The 18189-nt window shown below is 43.0% G+C and overlaps 2 protein-coding genes across 3 annotated transcripts in view; one reads left to right on the forward strand and one right to left on the reverse strand.

Annotated features, from left to right (window-relative positions):
* Positions 1-1133, reverse strand: part of CMC2 (C-X9-C motif containing 2) — a 33539-nt gene extending 32406 nt beyond the window's left edge. Inside the window, exon 1 of one of the 2 annotated variants that reach the window (XM_059713896.1) lies at positions 813-1133. In XM_059713896.1, the coding sequence (XP_059569879.1) occupies positions 813-1118 (306 nt within the window). In that variant the 5' untranslated portion in view covers positions 1119-1133. The remainder of the gene's footprint in view (positions 1-812) is intronic. The other variant, XM_014609247.3, reaches the window with a different exon arrangement.
* Positions 954-17106, forward strand: CENPN (centromere protein N). Its single transcript, XM_014609262.3, has 11 exons — positions 954-1012; positions 1113-1287; positions 3193-3238; positions 3996-4055; positions 5607-5683; positions 8736-8912; positions 10360-10461; positions 11066-11123; positions 13159-13271; positions 14960-15083; positions 15785-17106. The coding sequence occupies exons 1-11, from the start codon at positions 972-974 to the stop codon at positions 15898-15900; spliced, it is 1089 nt and encodes a 362-aa protein (XP_014464748.2). The 5' UTR covers positions 954-971; the 3' UTR covers positions 15901-17106.
* Positions 17107-18189: the final 1083 nt, after the last annotated feature.

Consider the following 18189-nt stretch of genomic DNA (forward strand, 5'->3'; position numbering starts at 1 on the left):
TATCATTTTGGAACCAAGAGTTCTAGTTTACTCTAGAGAGTACAGTTAGGAGCAGACTCCAGGGTTAAGGGAAAACATCACAGGGAATCTGATCCTGGCCGTGGGAAGGGAAATGGGGTATTTCCCCTAAGAGAACAAGTGGTACCCGGGCCTCTCGAAGATGACGGTGAGCCAACCTACCATCGAACCTTTGTGCACGTTCCTTTCACTACATCAGATTTGTATAATTGGAAGAACAATAACCCCAGCTCAAGACTTGAGCTGGGGCCTAACACTGGCAGTTTCACCAAGGGGTGCTCGGCCCCCAGCCTGTGGACGGCATCCAGCCTGCGAGGGCCCTCACAGGCCAGGAAATTAACACTGCTATTGCTCTCAGCTACCGAATTTGCTAAGCTGGGCTGTTGCTAGACACATCTAGATCGGCTCCGGGCTGGGGCCGGGGGCTTTGCTGGGCAGCCAGATGAGGCAGGGCCCTGTCACACAAAGACACAGGGCCCCAGATGCACCCACCCCCATGCGCTGGACAGAGGGGCTGGATTGGGCCCAGTAGCACCACCCACCCAGCCACAGGCCCAAGGGGTGCTCGCCACGGCCTGAATCGACTCCTACATGAGCCGTGTTCAACAAGGAGCGTGTCCGGAAGGAAACCCGCAGGCCACTCCCCGGTTCAGGGAGCCGGTGCTCGGGCAAGGATGCCTGTACTGAAGGGAACCGACGGGCCCCGGGAAGGGGGAAAAGCCACAGGTATTCGCTGCCTCCTTGAGTGCGGAAAGAAAGTGTCACCCCCCCGCCCAACGGCTGCAGCTTCTCACCTCACCGGGCAGGGGACGTGACCCGGATGCAGCTGGCGGGCCGGAACTGGCGTCACGGGTCACAGCTGAACGGGGCCGGGCCTCGCGCTGATTGGGCGGTCCCAACGCGCCGAGGCGCCGGATTGGCTGGTTCGAGCGCCGGTGGTTGGCGCGAGGAAGATGGCGGCGCGCGGGCGGCGCGGCCGGGGCGCGGCGGGCGGGTGAGTAAACGAGCGAGCGAGCGAGCGAGTGAGGGGGGCGGCGGGGCCGGGGGAAGGGAAGGCTCCCCCCCCAGTAACGGCGTCCCCGTTGGCTCCGCAGCGCCATGGACGTGACGGTGGCCGAGTTCATCCGCCGGACCGTGCTGAAGGTGCCGCGCTCGCACATCCCGGCGCTGCTGCAGGCCTGGGGCTTCCTGCCCGCCGCGCGGCTGCAGGCGCTGGACGTGCGGCCGCTGAAGGAGGCGATCGCCGAGGCCGTGGTGCAGCTCTGCCAGGTGAGCGCGGTGCTGGGCCTTACCGGGGCGGCCTGTTTATCGGGTCGGGCGGGCTCCTTCCTCTCCAAGCCCGCCCTCCTTAAGCACGACACCGTCGTACGGGAAGCATCCCAACGAGGTGGAAAAGTATGAAAATAAATCAGTCTTACTTCCTTGGTATCGCTCGCGGTCTGCCCTCGACATTGCCGAGCGGGACATTTTTTTTTTGGCGGCGAGCCGGTGGGTTACGACTGGCTGCCTGAGAGCAGTTTGGGTTTTGCACGTGCTGCCTCAAAGATTGATCCTACGTTTCAACCCCTCGTATCATTAAGGATTGCGCGGAGGTTGAAATGGTGATATCGAGACGATCGTTATCGTACACCTGGCAGCACTGCCGCCCGTAGAAGCCCGGTGCCGAACCCGGCCCTTCTCAACCTGCCTGGCCCCGCCTTGGGAAATGCCAGCTCTTCGCTTGCTTGGCCTCGGAAAGATCATAGAGCGGTTGTTGCTCTTGCGTCGAACCGAAGCCGCAGCTGTGGACTCCTATTGGAAATCTCTAGGTGTATCTTGCAGGTCGTGTTTGTACCCACCCCCAACAGTGCCAGCCTTGTGTGGTGCCAGCTGTTGGGTCATACCTAGGTCCAGTTTTGGGTGTCGCACAGCGGCAGGGAGCGGACGCGGGAAGGGAGAGGGAGCTGGGCTTCTCCCGCTGTTCTTCTCGTACTTGCAGCCTCCCTGGTCTAGGAAGCTCTGAGTCGGAGGCCGTGCCCCTAAATCTCGTGCTCAATAGCTGCTGATGCCCCTTTCCTCTAAGATGGGGGTCTTCAACCTTTTTTTTGGTGGGTGTACCCCCAGCAGCCACTTGAAAAACAGGGAGTCCCCAGCGGCGGTACGGTGCGCAGCGGTTACCACAGACCCCCTGGGGCCTTCAAAGTACCCCTGGTTGACAACTGCTGCTCTAAGAACATAATCAAGCCCCTTCTGCATCTGGCTGTGAACTGTCGGTTTCCACCACATCTGGTGGCAACGAGTTTCATGCTAACAACACACTGGGTGAAAAAGAACTTCCTTGTGTTCATTTTAAACTTAACTACCTGCTGGTTTCGGCCTGGCTGAGAATTACTGTTGTAAACATTAACACAGGTCTGAAATACTTAAATTGCAGTCTCTCCAGAAGGAGTACTTAAGTTAAAGATCCACTGACCCCGTGTGACCCCTCAGGCTAGGGTTAAGGCACGACAGATTTTGTAGGTGGTGGCACACAGGGTCTACAGGGGCGGGCAGTTATTTTAGGCAGAGAGCTACTTACTGAGTTTTGGCAAGCCATCCAGGGCTGCATGACTGGCAGCCAGGGGCAGATAAATATTAATTTTCAAAATTTTTTAGGGAACCCACAGGCTAGATAGAATGGCCTGGCAGGCCGCATCTGGCCCGCGGGCCGCATTTTGCCCACCCCTGGTCTAGCATCATGTCCAGCAGAATCTGACTCCTAGGCTGTCATTGGGTATCCTTTTACACCTGGCTGTCTTGAGGGCAGCATTTGGTGCAAATCAAAAGGGAGATTTTAACTTATACCTCTGTATCTCTAGAAAGACACTTTTTTTGCTGAGTTATTGAATCTCAAATAGACTGTGCACTTCAGGAGGGTTCTTACTGTTTTTCATTTTTTAAATAAGAAAAAATGCTTTGTTTTGGTAGAAGAGTGTTAGCTTAAGGTATCATTATTCTGGATGCTATTCGAAACTGGGATCTTGCCTTTTTACTTCGGAAAAGGCCTTGCATGCTGTGGACTTAAATTAATGTTTTCTTTTAAACGATATCTACTCCCGGAACTAAATTGTAAGTTTCTTTGAATTGCTATTTTAATGTAGCTCCGTGAAAACTTACGGCCCTATGATTTACCTTGTACTATCAATATTTTTTCAGGAAAACTCTGCAAGTATAAAGGAAGCAGCAGTTCTAGACATTGTTTGTAAGTAAAAGTGTTTTCTTTTTACTTTGCTTGACATTTTATGGTTGTTGTATAAGCAGTTGATTTGTCTTTTAAGTGTGTTTAGTGTGTTAAAAATATTTTTTGTACAACAAAACTGGTTGATCTTATCTTCCCATTTCTAGATTAGAAAACACATGAGAAAATATTCAAATAAAAGTTGCAAATCATGTGGAACATCAAGGTCATGGGTCAAATAAAATGTATTTCAAATTCTCCCCAGTGGTGGTTTTTGAAGTTTAATTTGGACAGTGACATCTGGAACAATCACCATTGCCTAATAATTTACATGGAACTACAAACGTAATATTAATTTTATGTAGATAATAGCTGGTTCAGGGATTTCTCTTGTCAAATTTTGATGTGTATGGCTTCAACTGCATTCTCAACTACTGTGAGAGCTCTGTATAGTCTAGGCTTGTCAAGTTTTTCCAAATCCTGAATTTTTAAATTTGATTTGAGAATGAGTTACAGTAATTTATACATTGCACTTGCTGCAGTTTGGTGAATTAGAAGGAGTTTATCTTTCCATTAATTGCTGAAGTCAAATTACAAGAGGATTTTATGCCTCTTATATAAAAAAAAAAAAAAATCTTTTTTTTTTTTTTCTTCTAGATTAGAATATATTTGGTGTTAGGGAAGTTTTGAAAGGAATCTGATTTTAAATAATGTACGGAAATAGGTTAGTCAAAAAAAATTATTTGTGCATCACTCTATTGGGCAACTTTTATTTCCCCAGATAACCATACCTTTCAGAACAAAAGGGTTTGGACAGTTTACCAAATGACCAAAGCAACAGGTATGTAAGATTTTTCTCAAAAATTCTCTACAGGACCTCTACAGGATTCTCATTCTTCTTGGTCTTAGTAATATACAGCAGTCCAAAGAGGTTCATCCCTCCGTTTGCAGATACCACTTTTTCTATTAAAGTGGCAGGAAGGTCACTCAGTATTTATTATATCATCTGCCTCCAGTCAGCTGCTATACGTGGAGATACGTGATGTATTGTTAAACATCAGCTTAAGGAATTTGTCGAAGGCACCTCCAGCCCTCCGTCAAAGTGTACTATTTTTACTTCTAAAGTAGACCTTGAGGGAGGGAAGAGGGGACTTGAATGGTCAGCCCTGAGCAAGTCAAGGCTATCAAGCACTGGGACAAAGGGCCAACACTCTCCGTGCACGCACAGCCCAAACCCTTTCTGCCAGATTCAGTGGAAAAGGTTAACTGCAGAAGTGTTAGCCATCACCACCAGTGCAGCACTATGGTCTATCAAGTGTGATTTTTCTACCCGCCTATATATATTTTTTTCTATTTAGCTAACAGTTCTGCCTCATTGGATGAGAGAGGACTGAGGCAGGACGGTGCCAAGAGATTGAGGAATTTCCCAACATAGCCAATGGAAACCATGACTTCTGGAAGTTTTGAGCTTTACAGACTTTTTCTGTCTTTGTAATTGAAGCATAGAATGAGAATGTTAGATTACTTTTGGTTCTTTGAAAGGCTGCTACAAAATCTAACTTTTTGTAGACTTTTGAATGTTCCAATTACCCTTCATTGGTCAGTATATGCTTGTATGATACATTTGGAGCATTTTTTGTATCAACTAGTGGACTCCCCTTGAGGTGATATTTTCAGTGCAAGAAACCAGTATAGGTTAGTCTGAAACAACAGTATCAGAAAATGGCAAAGGATACACCAAGGCTAACTATTATTAAGCTTATTTAAAGTTTATGACCAGTCATACTTGTTTGTTTTAATATTATTATCTTAAATTAAAACAACACAACCAGGCAGTGGTGTGGAGAGCAGCTCCCAGCAGGAAAGTCGGGGGGGGGCACAAGGCCCCAAGCCCACAGCAGGCAGCCTGCCCTCACCCCTCATGCAAGTCTGGGGGGCAAATACCCCCCATGCCACTCCTGGGGGTGCGTGCAGCCTGGGGAGCCACACGCCTGGGACAGACTGCCCACGGCTCCGCCCTGACTGGGCAGTGCCTGTCCCTGCCCCAGCTCCACTCCCTCCCTCACCATGGCAGCCTCAATTTCCACCCCCTACAGACTTACTAGCTGGACACTGCTTTCCAAGCTGCCGGGCTGGATATCAACAATTGGATCGGTATTGGCCGATATGGCTGGTTAATAATCAGCCATCAGTATCAGCCAGGAAAATCTTTTTCAGTGCACCTCTACCTATAAGTAAAACTTGTTATGATACTTATTTTGATCTGCCTAACAGTCATGTAGCTTTTAATTTTGCATTAAAAGCTATATCATTGTAATGCCATTTTGCTTTAGCACGGGATGAAATACAAAATACTGTGCTTACAAAAAGTGATGTCTTGTTTGCATTACAGGAGGAGAAACTGACATTTTTGACTTCACAGCTTTCAAACGCAAATTTAAGAGAAGAATTCAGTCATCCCTGATAAATGTAAGAATACATCAATTCCACATATGACATGGGAAGGTATTTCCTATTTTGTCCCATCACTGAAACAAAATTGAGGTCAAGTTATGGGTTTCTCAAGTGCTTATGTTTGAAATGCAGTAAAATATTGTGTCTGCTTCTGTAATGGTGTTTACTTTTCACACCCCAGGGAATTATGTGCAGAAAAATACAAAATTATGCGCTGCATATGGTGGCACAGAGCTTGCCCAGTCTGGCCTGCTGGCGCACGCCTTTGAACCAGACCAGCATGTGTGGCTCACGGCACAGCAGGCAGAAGCCATGTACCATCGGGCCAGGTGGGCTCCATGCCTCCACATGGGGCTTCCAGCAATAGTGGGAAGCCACACATCATGGTACAGAATCACATACCATCAGCCAGGCGGGCTCCATGTCTCCTCATGCAGCTACCTGCTGGAGTGCCCTTTTCGGGCTCCTTGGAATTGTAATTGCTGGTCTTTTTATGTGTTCTCTATAGAGTAACACGAAGCCAGCCCAGTCTAGGTCAAAGGCGCACACCAGCAAGCCGGCCGAGCCAACTCTATGCAGCCATGTGCGGCCTCTGGGACCTAGCAGCGGGAGCTGTATGCCTGCCGCAGCCATGAGGGCACCTGTGCATCATGGGAGGGGTGCATACAAAAAACTAGAACTCTTGGTTCTAAAATGATACCTTTCATTAGACCAACTGGAAAATGGCAAGAAAATTGTCCTTTTCTGCCAGCTTTCAGGATCAAAGTCCCTTTTGTCAGGTTCTGGGAAAAATGTAGATGGTACAAGATGGTAAAAAGTCCCCACAGGTAGGAAATAAACTTCATTTTTGCACAGAGGGAGCTGAAGATGGAAGTCTGTCCCTCTGGGTCCATGAGAGTGTCTTTGTGAGCTGTGTTGAGTAGCTCTTTGATGTGTTGATCAGGTAAAATTCCTTCCCTGAAGGTGTCAGATGGGAGGCAGGGAGGTAAAAAAAAACTTCTTTGTTGTTCTGCAGTGAAGTTTAAAATCCAAAATCGGCTGAAATTCGGCATCTTCCATGTTTCAAGGGTGTACTTGGTAGTCATGTTGGTCTGAGACAAAAAGACATTCCAAAAACTAGAACTCTTGGTTCCAAAATGATACCTTTTATTAGACCAACTGGAAAATGGCAAGAAAATTTTCCGCAAGTTTTCAGGATCAACACACCAAAGATGATCAACACATCAAAGAGCTACTCAACACAGCTCACAAAGACACTCTCATGGACCCAGAGGGACAGACTTCCATCTTCAGCTCCCTCTGTGCAAAAATGAAGTTTATTTCCTACCTGTGGGGACTTTTTACCATCTTGTACCATCTAAATTTTTCCCAGAACCTGACAAAGGGACTTTGATCCTGAAAGCTTGCAGAAAAGGACAATTTTCTTGCCATTTTCCAGTTGGTCTAATAAAAGGTATCATTTTGGAACCAAGAGTTCTAGTTTTTTGTATGTCTTGTAAGTTTTCAGGCACAAATACCCTTCTTCAGGCATTGGGAGACTGCTGCTGTTGTGAGTTCGCCGAGGTAGAAAAGCTAAAGTAACAAGAAGTTTGTGAAAATGTAAATGAGCGGAAGTTTGGAAGATGGTGGACTTAATATAGATATTGGATTTATGACATTATATAACCTGCCTGACATCTAATTCACCAGGTAACCTGCCTGACCACTTACATTCCTTCACACATCTCCCTCCTCCTCCCCCCCCTCCCCCGCCCCCATCTCTACCCATTGTCTTCCAAACCTCCACTCGTTTACATTTTCACAGATTTCTTGTTACACTTTAGCTTCTTTTCTACCTTGGAGAGCTCATAATAGCAGCAGAGTCTCCTGACGTTTGAAGAAGGGTGTTTGTGCCTGAAAGCTTGCAAAGAACTTTTTTCCAACTAATTTAGTTGGTCTAATAACAGATATCGCATCAACCCAAAGAACCTTGCTTGACTAGGAGAGTGCAGTGTTTCAGGATTAGCATGTGGCCTACACGTTGATCATCAGTTAAGCAATAATACGTGAGCAAACATGCTTCTGACCAAATAGCTACTGCAAATTCTATTTGGATTCCGTGTGACTTTATATTAATAAGTTTTCTAGTATGTTGAAGGCAACGTGTATTGCCTAGCAGAAAGTGATGGTCCTTAACCTAGATACTGTTTAGCAGCCAAACCTCAAATAGGAGATGCCTATGGCTATCAAGGGCAGATGCAGTTTTCAGAACTATGAAATGATAGTCCTTTAATCAGTATTTGAAGGAGGCCTTGCCTTTCCTGTTATCTTTGAATCAAGAATTTTGTAATGAGCTGCTTATGTTTCTGATAAGTAAGGGTCTACCTAAATTGCAGGGGGATTTACCAAATTTCACAGGTTGATCATAGCATAAAGTTCAAATTCCAAAGTCATTTTGTGGTGGCCCTAGTGGGGGGTGCAATAAAGGGGTTGCTGGCTAACATCTTTGATTGCTGCTGGCTGCCGTTCATGCAGCCTCACCCCTCAACCTTGATTGTTGGCTGCTGTTAATTGCTGGCTGCCCACGATGCAGCCCCACCCCTCAATGCAGACAGGCCCGGGGAGAGGAAAAGGAGCAGGTATGAGGGGGATGCTGCCATCTTGTCTGCTGCCCTTTGTGGAACCACGCCAGTCAGTGCTTTCCCCTCCATGCAGTGAACACCACGGTTCCCATTGTGGAACCAGCATTTTATTTTTATTAAGTTTTTGTTGTTGATTTTTCAGGAACAACCCTGGATTTTGTGGTTTCCTGAAATCCACGAAACCACAAATTAAGTAGGTCCTACTGATAAGGGTGTTTACTTGTGTTAATAAAAGGCAAATGCTACGGTTTGGAAGATAACTCTCTTAACTCTATTTGTTGAGAGTATAAATGCAACCTTGACAGGTCAGCAGGATCTGTTTTTCTTTCATCTGCAGTGGTATATCAGATGGTCATGGGGATGTGTTAATGCATGCCTTAACTGGTATCCCCTGTTATTTTTGTGTGCCTAATTTTATGACTGACTAAATTTGCTTTTTTTGTAAGGTGACTATTAACTTCAAAGAATTTGAAGATAATGCCATTTGGATTCGAATTGCTTGGGGGACCTCATATACAAAACCAAACCAATACAAAGCCACCTATGTTGTGTATCATTCGCAAACACCCTATGCCTTCATTTCAAAATCTATTAATAGGAGCAACTTGCCTCTGCTTTGTCAGGTAAGGAGCAAATTTGACCAAGTTACTGATCTTTGTTAAATAGTGTAGTTGTCAAAAAGGGCAATTTAAAGGTATGAAGAAATACCATAACAGGAAATGTAGCTGGTTTAGAAACAATCTTTAGGTTAAATTCCTACTGTCAGTGTTTTCATAGGTGGCTGTCTTATTACCACATTAAAGTAAATGTCCAAATGTTGACATTAGTAAATACCATATACAGCGCGTGCCTTTGAGCTGTTTCTTTATACAGAACATTTATTTCATAAAATCTGCTTTTACCAAAATATCACTATGTCACTGATAAATCTGAAATGGACATGCAAGGGTGAAGAATGTACATGGTTCCAAGTTGCTATTGCTTTGAATATTGAAATTGCATTGAATTGAGTAGGCATGGGATAGGTCAATGGCTTCAAAACATTTAGAGCAGAAGGTGGATGGTAACTGACAAATATAGGATCATAGCATTACGGTCTATTCATATCACTTATTTTAGGACAGATTACCCAAGGCTGGTGCTGTACATCTGTGACTTTTGAAGTGTGGCAGTGATTTACCCTGGATACACACACAATTTCAAATGATAAAACCAACCTGCAAATAACATTTCTTACTGTTCTCAGTAATGCAACTGCTGAAAACTGAAGTGTTTTGGTGATGGATAAACCTTTGTGTATCTAAATCATATGAATCTTAAGATCACTAGGAGAGTTTGAGACCTTGGAAGGTTGAAAATTTACCTTTCCGGTAACATAATCTCCAGGTTTGAATGATTTATTAGAAGGTCATACCATAACAACAATCAAGGTATTCCTAAATATGCACAATACTGAACTTATGCTTTGCTTCCATTTTTATGGTGGCTTATCCCCTTTTTTTTTTTCTGAAGCACTGTAAAGGTTCATCCTTAAAAGCATATTTGGCAGTAAATCCATGTTTAATTTTATCTAAAGATCTTAGTTAACCATTTTTTCCACATCTTTTTATTGTGTGTTTGTTAATGTTGTTATTTCTCTGTATTATTTTAATCAGAATGCTGTGGCATCAAGTCAAATGTGTTCTAGATGTCAGTGTTTGTATTGGTGTACTCTTCATTGCCAATACTTGTAATCTAATAGAAATAAGATGTTGAGTAAGTTTGATGATACATTTTCTGTCTTATGTTGATTAATGTTAATAGATTCTCATCCTGTATAAGCCATTCCATTATTTTGTCAATCTAAGAAGCCTGTAATTATCTGAATAGTTCCATTCATGTTTTTTAAACCTTGACTCTCCGTTCATTAAATATTTTCTTTCAGATACAAGAATCATTCTAGGTGAGTGACAGTTGCTGTGCTTAACAGTTTACTAAAAACATTGCATTTGCCCAAAAAGCTTGCCAGCTTTATCATGTTGTAAATGGCTGAGAGCTGCTGATAAAAATTATTTTAATTTTTATTTAAAGGCACTGATTGTTGCTTCCAATTATGGTGACATCCGTGAAATGGAGCTACGAAGCCATTGTTTAGACTCCCTTAAAGATATTGTGTTTAAGAGGTATAGCCAGGTGAGCCCCTTTGAAAGTTCATTCTAAAATAAGTCTTGGTTCTTTGTTTCAGACCTAGCTCTAACCTTCTTAGAAGGTGGGAAAATTCACCTCCTCCAAGAGATCATCATTTTACAGTAGTATTGCAGTGCTGAGGTGGACAACCTTTCAATAAGGTAACATTAAAGTGGTGATCTAAAATTTAGTTTCCCACTTAATGCTTCTTAGAGGCATTTTTAATTAGTTATATTTTTCCAAACTAAAATTAAACTGATTTGAATCTTGTGGTTTTGTAGTATTACAGCTTAATTGTGCCAAAAGTACTGACTTGGAAACTTAAACTGAGCATGTCTTTTGTTCATCTTATTGAAAGGACTATTTAGTAATTGTCTCTTGAGTATCATCAGAGATGGGAGGAATAATATTATCCCAGAATACAACTTGGGATGCTTAATTTCTTATAGTTGGCAAAAGCAGGGAGAAAACTGACTTTCAGAAAGCAGCATAGCAAAGTCTGAAAAAGTGTTTACAGAAATGTCTCCTAGAACTAGAAATAAACAGTTGCGTTTTATCATTAGTTTAACCCTATCACCTTTTTTTTTTGTGTGTGTGTGTGTGTGCTTAGACCTTCCAAACGCATCATCCAAAACCTCTGCAAGAAAGAAATGTTGCTCCAGAAAACGGTATGTATGTATGGGCATAAAATCATAGAAAGGTAGGCTGGAAGGGACCTCAGGAGGTCATCTAGTCCAACCATCCATTCAAGACAGGATCATCCCTATCTAAACCATCTTAGATAAGTGTTTGTCTAACCTGTTTTTGAACCTGGGAAACAGTCCTCGCATACAACTACCCAGGCATAATGCCTGAAACATCAAAAACACCCTTTAGTTTTGCGGGGGATGAAGGCACTGTCAACCTCCTGCCATGCTTAAGAGATCCAAGGATGAGGACAATGCCTCATACATCTGTGTATATGTATGAATCTGTATATATGCGGAGTTAAAGTTTGTTTCAATGCCAGTACTTCTAGATTTTTGCTTTTAGCTGTTTAAGAGTAGGGAACCTGTTTATGGTACATATAAGCCTCATGTAGAAGACTTAGAATCTTTCAGTCAATAAGATGTATTGGATTTGTGCCTGTGCTCTGCCTGTCCTTTTTTTGCCCCCTGCCTTCCCACTTTCCTCCAATCTAAATGGCCTTAGGGTCAAGCAATTCCAGCTATCATTAAAGGCCCTTCTAGATTCCAATTCAACAAAGCTTCATTTCCTCCTATAGCATTTCAGACCACCTGTGTACGGTGCCCAATTGGCAGCGTGTAATTATGTGCATCAGAACGTAGGTCTCGCCCTCTGGGGCCTAGTTTGACAGCGAAGGCTTATTTCAATATGTGCGCCTGTATGCTGCACCTCTGTTCTCGCCCACCACAACTTGATTTTAATTAATTTAGATTGGAAGGCTTCTCATAGTTTAGGATCTTCAGGCGAGCTCGATGGCTGTTTTCTCGGGGCTCCTACCTCCCCTTGTAACCCCGTCCTTTCATCAACCAGTTGTTACTCCAGAATAAGCTCAAAGTCCTTTTTTACAGGTTCAGATGTCAATCATTGTAACGAGATAAAACCTTACTGAATTAACTGATCTAAGTTAGGAAGGAAACCATATTGTTGATGAACTCACGGTTAGATGTTCCCACGTACAGGACCTCCACTCCTTGTCATGGACCCCTTTCCAGGAAATCTTCAGTCTGGGTCTTGCTCTGGCACACCTCTTGCTGGTCACTTCTCCAAATGACTGGACTGAAACTGCTCTCCTTCTATCTCCTCTCTGGGGTACACTGCCTGTGTCCAACCAACTTTGCCCTCTCTGCCAGCCACTTCCCTCCTGTTGGGTCTCGGGCAGTTATTGATCTTCTCTGGTGTGAAGGCATGACTGCCAGTGCTGGTCTTCCCTGGCTTGCCTGCCTCCAGCTGACTGCTGGCTCTCTTAAAGCCAGCTCTGTGCTTCCAGCCAAACTGAGGAATGGCGGGTGCTGGGTATCTAAAAATTCCAGTTATCTGAGGCCGGCTGTTTTTGGCTGGATGCGGTGGCGGGCGGTGGCTGTGGCAGCGGCCAGATGCGGAGCAGTGGCAACTCAACTCAGGTTGGACATTTCGTTTGGATGTGAAGCAGTGGCAGCAGCCGCCACTGCATGCAAACTCCTCTCCCTCCCTTTCTGTTGTGGCCGGCCAGCCAGCTGGAAATTCCAGTTAGCAGAGTGTAGTTACTAAAATGGCAGATAACAGGTATTTCATTGTAATTCCTAGCAAGCCAGCTTTCTCTACAGTTAAAAAGTGATTTTGATCTTTATCCTTGAGCAGTTTAGATGGATTGATAGACCTAGCAGTAAGGAGCAGGTGGTATGCAAATCTGCACTGTCTTCCTAATAAGTATACAATGCTAAACTTTAGTACTGGGGACATTGACAAATGTGAATCACTGGTCGCCTTTGAGCTCAATACAAGCTGTTGTAATCTAATAGCACTTCTAGATAGCCTTTATATTCACCTTCTAACTGCTTGATAAACAGTTTGGTGCCTTCACTAGAATTAGTATCTGTCTTTGTTTTCAGGGTATATCACTTCCAAAAATCTTCCTCAAAGAAATAGAATGTGCATGTAATGGCTAAACAGTGCCACACTGACTGACCAAGTTGTTGTGTGTTGTTTTTTTTCTCCCAGTGGATCCTAGGTTAATTCAAGAAGATAAGAGTGAAAAAGAGAGAATCCAGCGAGTGAATCAGGAAGTCTTTGGTGATGGTCCCCAACCAAAATTAGAATTTGCACAATACAAGGTTGTAGAGACTTTTAAGCCAAATTCAAGTCTTGTTGAAGCAACCAAACAATAGATGTTATATCCCACTAACAAAGAATTTTCCAGTGTTTCTTCCAGTTCTTGCAAAAATGTGGAATTCCTCATAAAAAGGATGCAAATGTAGCTAATGGTAGATCACATGTCTCTCTTGCATGCAAATTTAGGTTGTAGTAACTTTAAATTTAAACATCTGGTTTAAATATTTATCATAAGGAATATTTTAAATCGTTAATCTGAATTCCTTGTCTATTTGAATAGAAATATATCTAATGTCCAAATTTATTATTTTGCATGTTTTGTTATTATCATAGAATGAGACTTAAAGTAGTGATGATCTGAAGTACAGGGACATCAAAGACGCACAGAGTACTTTTAAAGCTAGGTTATGCCAATGGATATGTATGATTTGAATTTGTTCACAAGAAAAAAGATTTCTGTGTAGATCAGGGATTCCAAGAAATAACCCTTAATGATTTATCGTGGATTAGACATGTTGCATCTTTTTCAATAGAGAATGGTTTGCCACATGGGGGCAGTCTCTGATTTTCATTAACCAAGTATTTTTTCATCTAAATCATTTTAATACTAGCAAACAGACTATGAGCCATACTCTACCGTGATTAACCTACATTCTGTGGCATATCTAACAATACCAGCAAATGCAAACATGATGACTCAGGGGTGTAGGTTGTGGCCGTGTTGGTCTAAGGACATAAGCAGACAAGGTTCCTTGGGTGAAACTGATATCTTTTATTAGACCAACCCAAATAGTTGGAGAATAGTTATTAAGCAAGCTTTCGGGTTCAAAAACCCTTCGTCAGGCTACAGAAGTTTCAGCAGTTGGTGTGTGCTCTTCCTGGATGGAATGAAAAGTAAAGAAGCCAGGGGCTGGGCTGGGGAGTCAGTTGCCAGGCAGATTATGATGTGTCAAAAATCCAATGTCTGTATTTAGTCCATGATTTTTAGTATCCAGGAGGTTGATAAAGTGGAGCTCATAGGCTCATCTCTGGGAAGTGTTTTGTAAGTTTCCTTTGAGGATCAGGACTGAGAGATTGGAGAGAGAGTGGTTTTCTTGTGAGAAATGTGCCCCCACCGGTAATTGGGTATTTCTGTCTTTGATAGATTTCCAGTGTGCATTCATTCTGGTGCGCAGTTGTTGTTTGGTCTCTCCTACATATTTTCCATCAGGGCATTTGGTGCATTGGGTGAGATATATTACATTTCTGGAGATGCAGCTGTAAGATCCAGGAATGGTGATGGCTCTGTTGTGGGGTGTAGTAATAGTGGGGGTGGTGGAGGGAGATGTGTTGGCAGGTTTTGCATTTCTTGTCATGGCATGGTCTGGATCCTTTTGGTGTGTTTTGGGCTTGAGGAAGTTTGCTTCTGGTGATGAGGTTAGCGAGGTTCGGTGCTTGTTTGAAGGCTAGAATGGGTGGCTCTGGGAAGATCTTTTTAAGAATATGATGATTCTGCTTTTGCATGCCATTAAAATAAATGGCATATTGTCAAAAAAGTATTAGTTATTATATGTTAATACAGTAGGAAGAAAAGAAGACAGTGCCTAGCAAAGGAAAGCTAGGCTTTAGTTCACATTTTGCATTGTTTTGTAATAAAACACATGGTATACTCTTTACAAATAACCAGGACTTTTTTTTTCTTTGTTCACAGCTTGAAACAATGTTTAAAAGCAGTCCTAAAATGGTGAATGTGTCTGAAAGGGAATCATTCAGATGTCTGGTCAAGTTCTCTAGTCCACATCTTTTAGAAGCTTTGAAATCCTTGGCACCAGCAGGTAAATATTTCAACTTTGATTAAAAAAAACAAAAATGTAGTAGGCAAAATAACTTACCATTGTTATAATCTACTAAGCATGCTTCCACATGGGTTGGGGTCAATTAAACAGCTTTTAGCCTGTGTACTTGAATGTAACTATCAGTAGAATTTTTTAAAATTGGGGACCTGGAGCAGGTATAATTATCAATAACTGTACATTTTATAACAGATAAATCCCAAATTATGTTAACAGCCTCCCTAAAACAATCTCAAGTAAAAAAAAATAAAAAAAATAGAAAGCTGACACAGAGGCACTTCACAGTGCCATAATGACTGGAGCAGCAACTCTGTAGATCAACCTGAACAAATCAAATGAACTGGCCCAGAATTGGATTTGTTGATGACTTATGCACTTGACAACAAGTGGCGTGTTTTGTTTTTTTTATTTTGGATGGTAAATTTGAGCCTCTGTATATATGAATAGAAATATAGCAAATAATTATAATAATAATAAAGGTTTGTGTATCTTGTTCCATCTGGGATGTGTTTGTTTTTCCCACAAGAATATAACTTGCTTGTGGAATTATGATGATTGTACCTGGCTACTCAATTTATAGTTTAAAAAGTATATTGAGTAACAATATTTTTAACAACAAGTTACATTATTAAGTAAATTGGGGTATGAATCAGGCTGTAATTCTTCTCTTTCATTTCCTGCAGGTATGGCTGATGCACCACTTTCACCATTACTTACATGCATACCACACAAAGCCAGGAACTACTTTAAAATTAAAGAGAGAAAAGGTGTACTTGCAGCAGGCCTTGTAAGCCCCTAACTTTCCTGCAAAGACTGATCCATACAGAAATGTACATATGTACATGGGTTAGTCAAGGAGATAGCTTGATGACAGGCCATTCTTAGGCCAGTTAAACAGTGAATTTAGGCAGCTAAACCAGTTATTTCATTAGAGTTCCTCTACAGTCCATAAAGTATTTGATGGAAAGACGCAACTTAAAACAGACTTTATCAGAATACAGTAGGTCAAGTAATGGTGTGGTAAATCTGGCATTTGCTTACTGTAGTAACATCATTTAATATAATGGAAAAACCTATAATGTGTCATTCACTATACGAGAAACATTCTGGCTGAGACGAGACAAACCTATGCTACTGGGAAAATGAACACTTCAAATTTGCCTTGACACTGCATTCTAGCAGAAGATTCTTATGACACCATTCAGTTGTCATGATTGCATTTATAGTAATACATATAGTAACATGCTTTTTATATATTAAAAGAGGTTTGGGGCTTCTTATTAGTAAAAGGTGGTATCAAGCAGTTGGCAGACATTTTTCATGTTCTTAAAATAGTGTTAGTAAGTACCTAATAAAGAGAGATGATGCTTTATGTACATTTATTTTAATCTCTATTTTACCAAGTGACTGAGAAGGTACTGAAGCAGAGATTTATTTAAGTTTTCTCCCAGATTATTAAATAAATGCATCTAAAACTTTTTAACCTGTGTCAGACTTTAGAGCATCATTGCTTTATAATTTGCTCTTCATATGCTATAACAAAGTGCATTATTGGAATTGTACATGCATCGCTGCTTATCAAAATATTGGTGGGAAGCATCTGTGATGAATGTTACTGCTAATTGTTATTAATGGCCTTCTGAAATAAACTGAAACTAGATGGTGCCCAAACATACAGTTGGTATACCTTTACTTGGAGGAAATGGTGTTTCCGAATGTGTCCTTTTTAAGGACTGACCCACCTCGTGTTCTAAAGTAATCCATTTCTTTCTGATTTTGTGGACATAAAGATCTTAAGCAGAGTCTGGTAGCACAAATTAAAGAAAATAATAGGTTTGCAGTGCAGTTCTGAGCATTCTTAACTGTACAGACTTTTTTAATGCAACTCTCTTATGATTTTTGTATTTAGGGTACCAATTTGAAGAACTTGTTTTGCAGTTAACTTGTATTGGACAAAGTGTGTGTCTTAAAATTGCTAAACATTAAAATTTAATAGTAGACATTCCTTGTGTGTGTAAAAAAAAAATGTGTTCACTTGCATCAAAGAATTTCTGTACGCAGACTTCTCCAGAAAAGGTCATGCTGTAGTAGTGACATTTAGCAAATTAGTGACACCTGTCACAGCAGCTTCCTACCCCTGCTCCATGCAGCTGTGGGTTTAAGCCCTCTGCTTCCCTTCCAGCACCACAGGGTATAAATCAACTATCAGGTAGACCATGGGGGGCAGGGATCAGAGCAGCTCTTGAATAGAAAGTGGGGCTTATCTTTTGGCACACCAGAAAAAAGTTGGCTGCCACTGCTCTAGTAAAGTACTCTAAAGTTTTCTGGTCCTGCATTTACATCCTCCTTGCCCCCTACTATCTGAGAGGTACTTAAGGTTGTATCATTTTAAAGTGGCAGTGCGCACTCTGTCAGAGTTTGGGAGTCGCTGTGTTAAAGGAAGACATAACTGTGTTGGCAGTTCATTTCTGTAACTCGGTTCCGCTTTATTGAATCTTATTGGCTGACAAAAGCATTTCATTATTAAGCTATTAGTACTCTGAAATAATTACTGCTTTAACTTGAGTGCCGGGAAAGGTGGCAAGAAGACCAAAGCTCAAGGAGGGCTCCTGTCCCGGCACCCCTCCCTCCCTACCGCTGTCCTTACCCGCTGGAGGGGCCTCGGGCCATACCGCCCGATGCCAAAAAGTGCGTGTCTGAAGTTGCACCTCCCTCCCCGCAGAGGAAGTTAGAGGATTTCGGACGTGGGGGGAGGTTTCAGATGCTGAGAGAGGAGGCAGGCGAGCAAGGGGCAGCGCTGCAGCTGCTATGATTTCAGAGCCCGTGGGAGCGGGAAGGGAAGACCCTCGCGGCCAGTGCTGGGGTCAAACGCGGCCTCCTGTTTCCGAGAGGCCGCGGAGGTGCTGGTGCCGGCGGACAGGCGGTGCTGTCAGGAGCCACCTCCTGCCATCGCAGCCCCCCGCCGGGCGGCACGGCCCTCGCGCCAGCCGCATCCCCCCAGGGCCGGCCACCCTCACCCTGCCCCGACCAGGCAGAAATGCGCCCGGGGCTGTCTCAACCGAAGCCACCCAGGACGTGGCGGGGCACC

This window comes from Alligator mississippiensis, chromosome 10 (genome assembly GCF_030867095.1).
Source record: "Alligator mississippiensis isolate rAllMis1 chromosome 10, rAllMis1, whole genome shotgun sequence".
Lineage (NCBI taxonomy): Eukaryota > Metazoa > Chordata > Crocodylia > Alligatoridae > Alligator > Alligator mississippiensis.

Bases quoted from the DNA above. Each gene is read 5' to 3' on its own strand.
- CENPN (XM_014609262.3), top strand. From the start codon at position 972: ATGGCGGCGCGCGGGCGGCGCGGCCGGGGCGCGGCGGGCGG. The intron at 1,013-1,112 runs GTGAGTAAACGA...TTGGCTCCGCAG, and splicing joins GGCCGGGGCGCGGCGGGCGG to CGCCATGGACGTGACGGTGG. The intron at 4,056-5,606 runs GTATGTAAGATT...TTTGCATTACAG, and splicing joins CCAAATGACCAAAGCAACAG to GAGGAGAAACTGACATTTTT.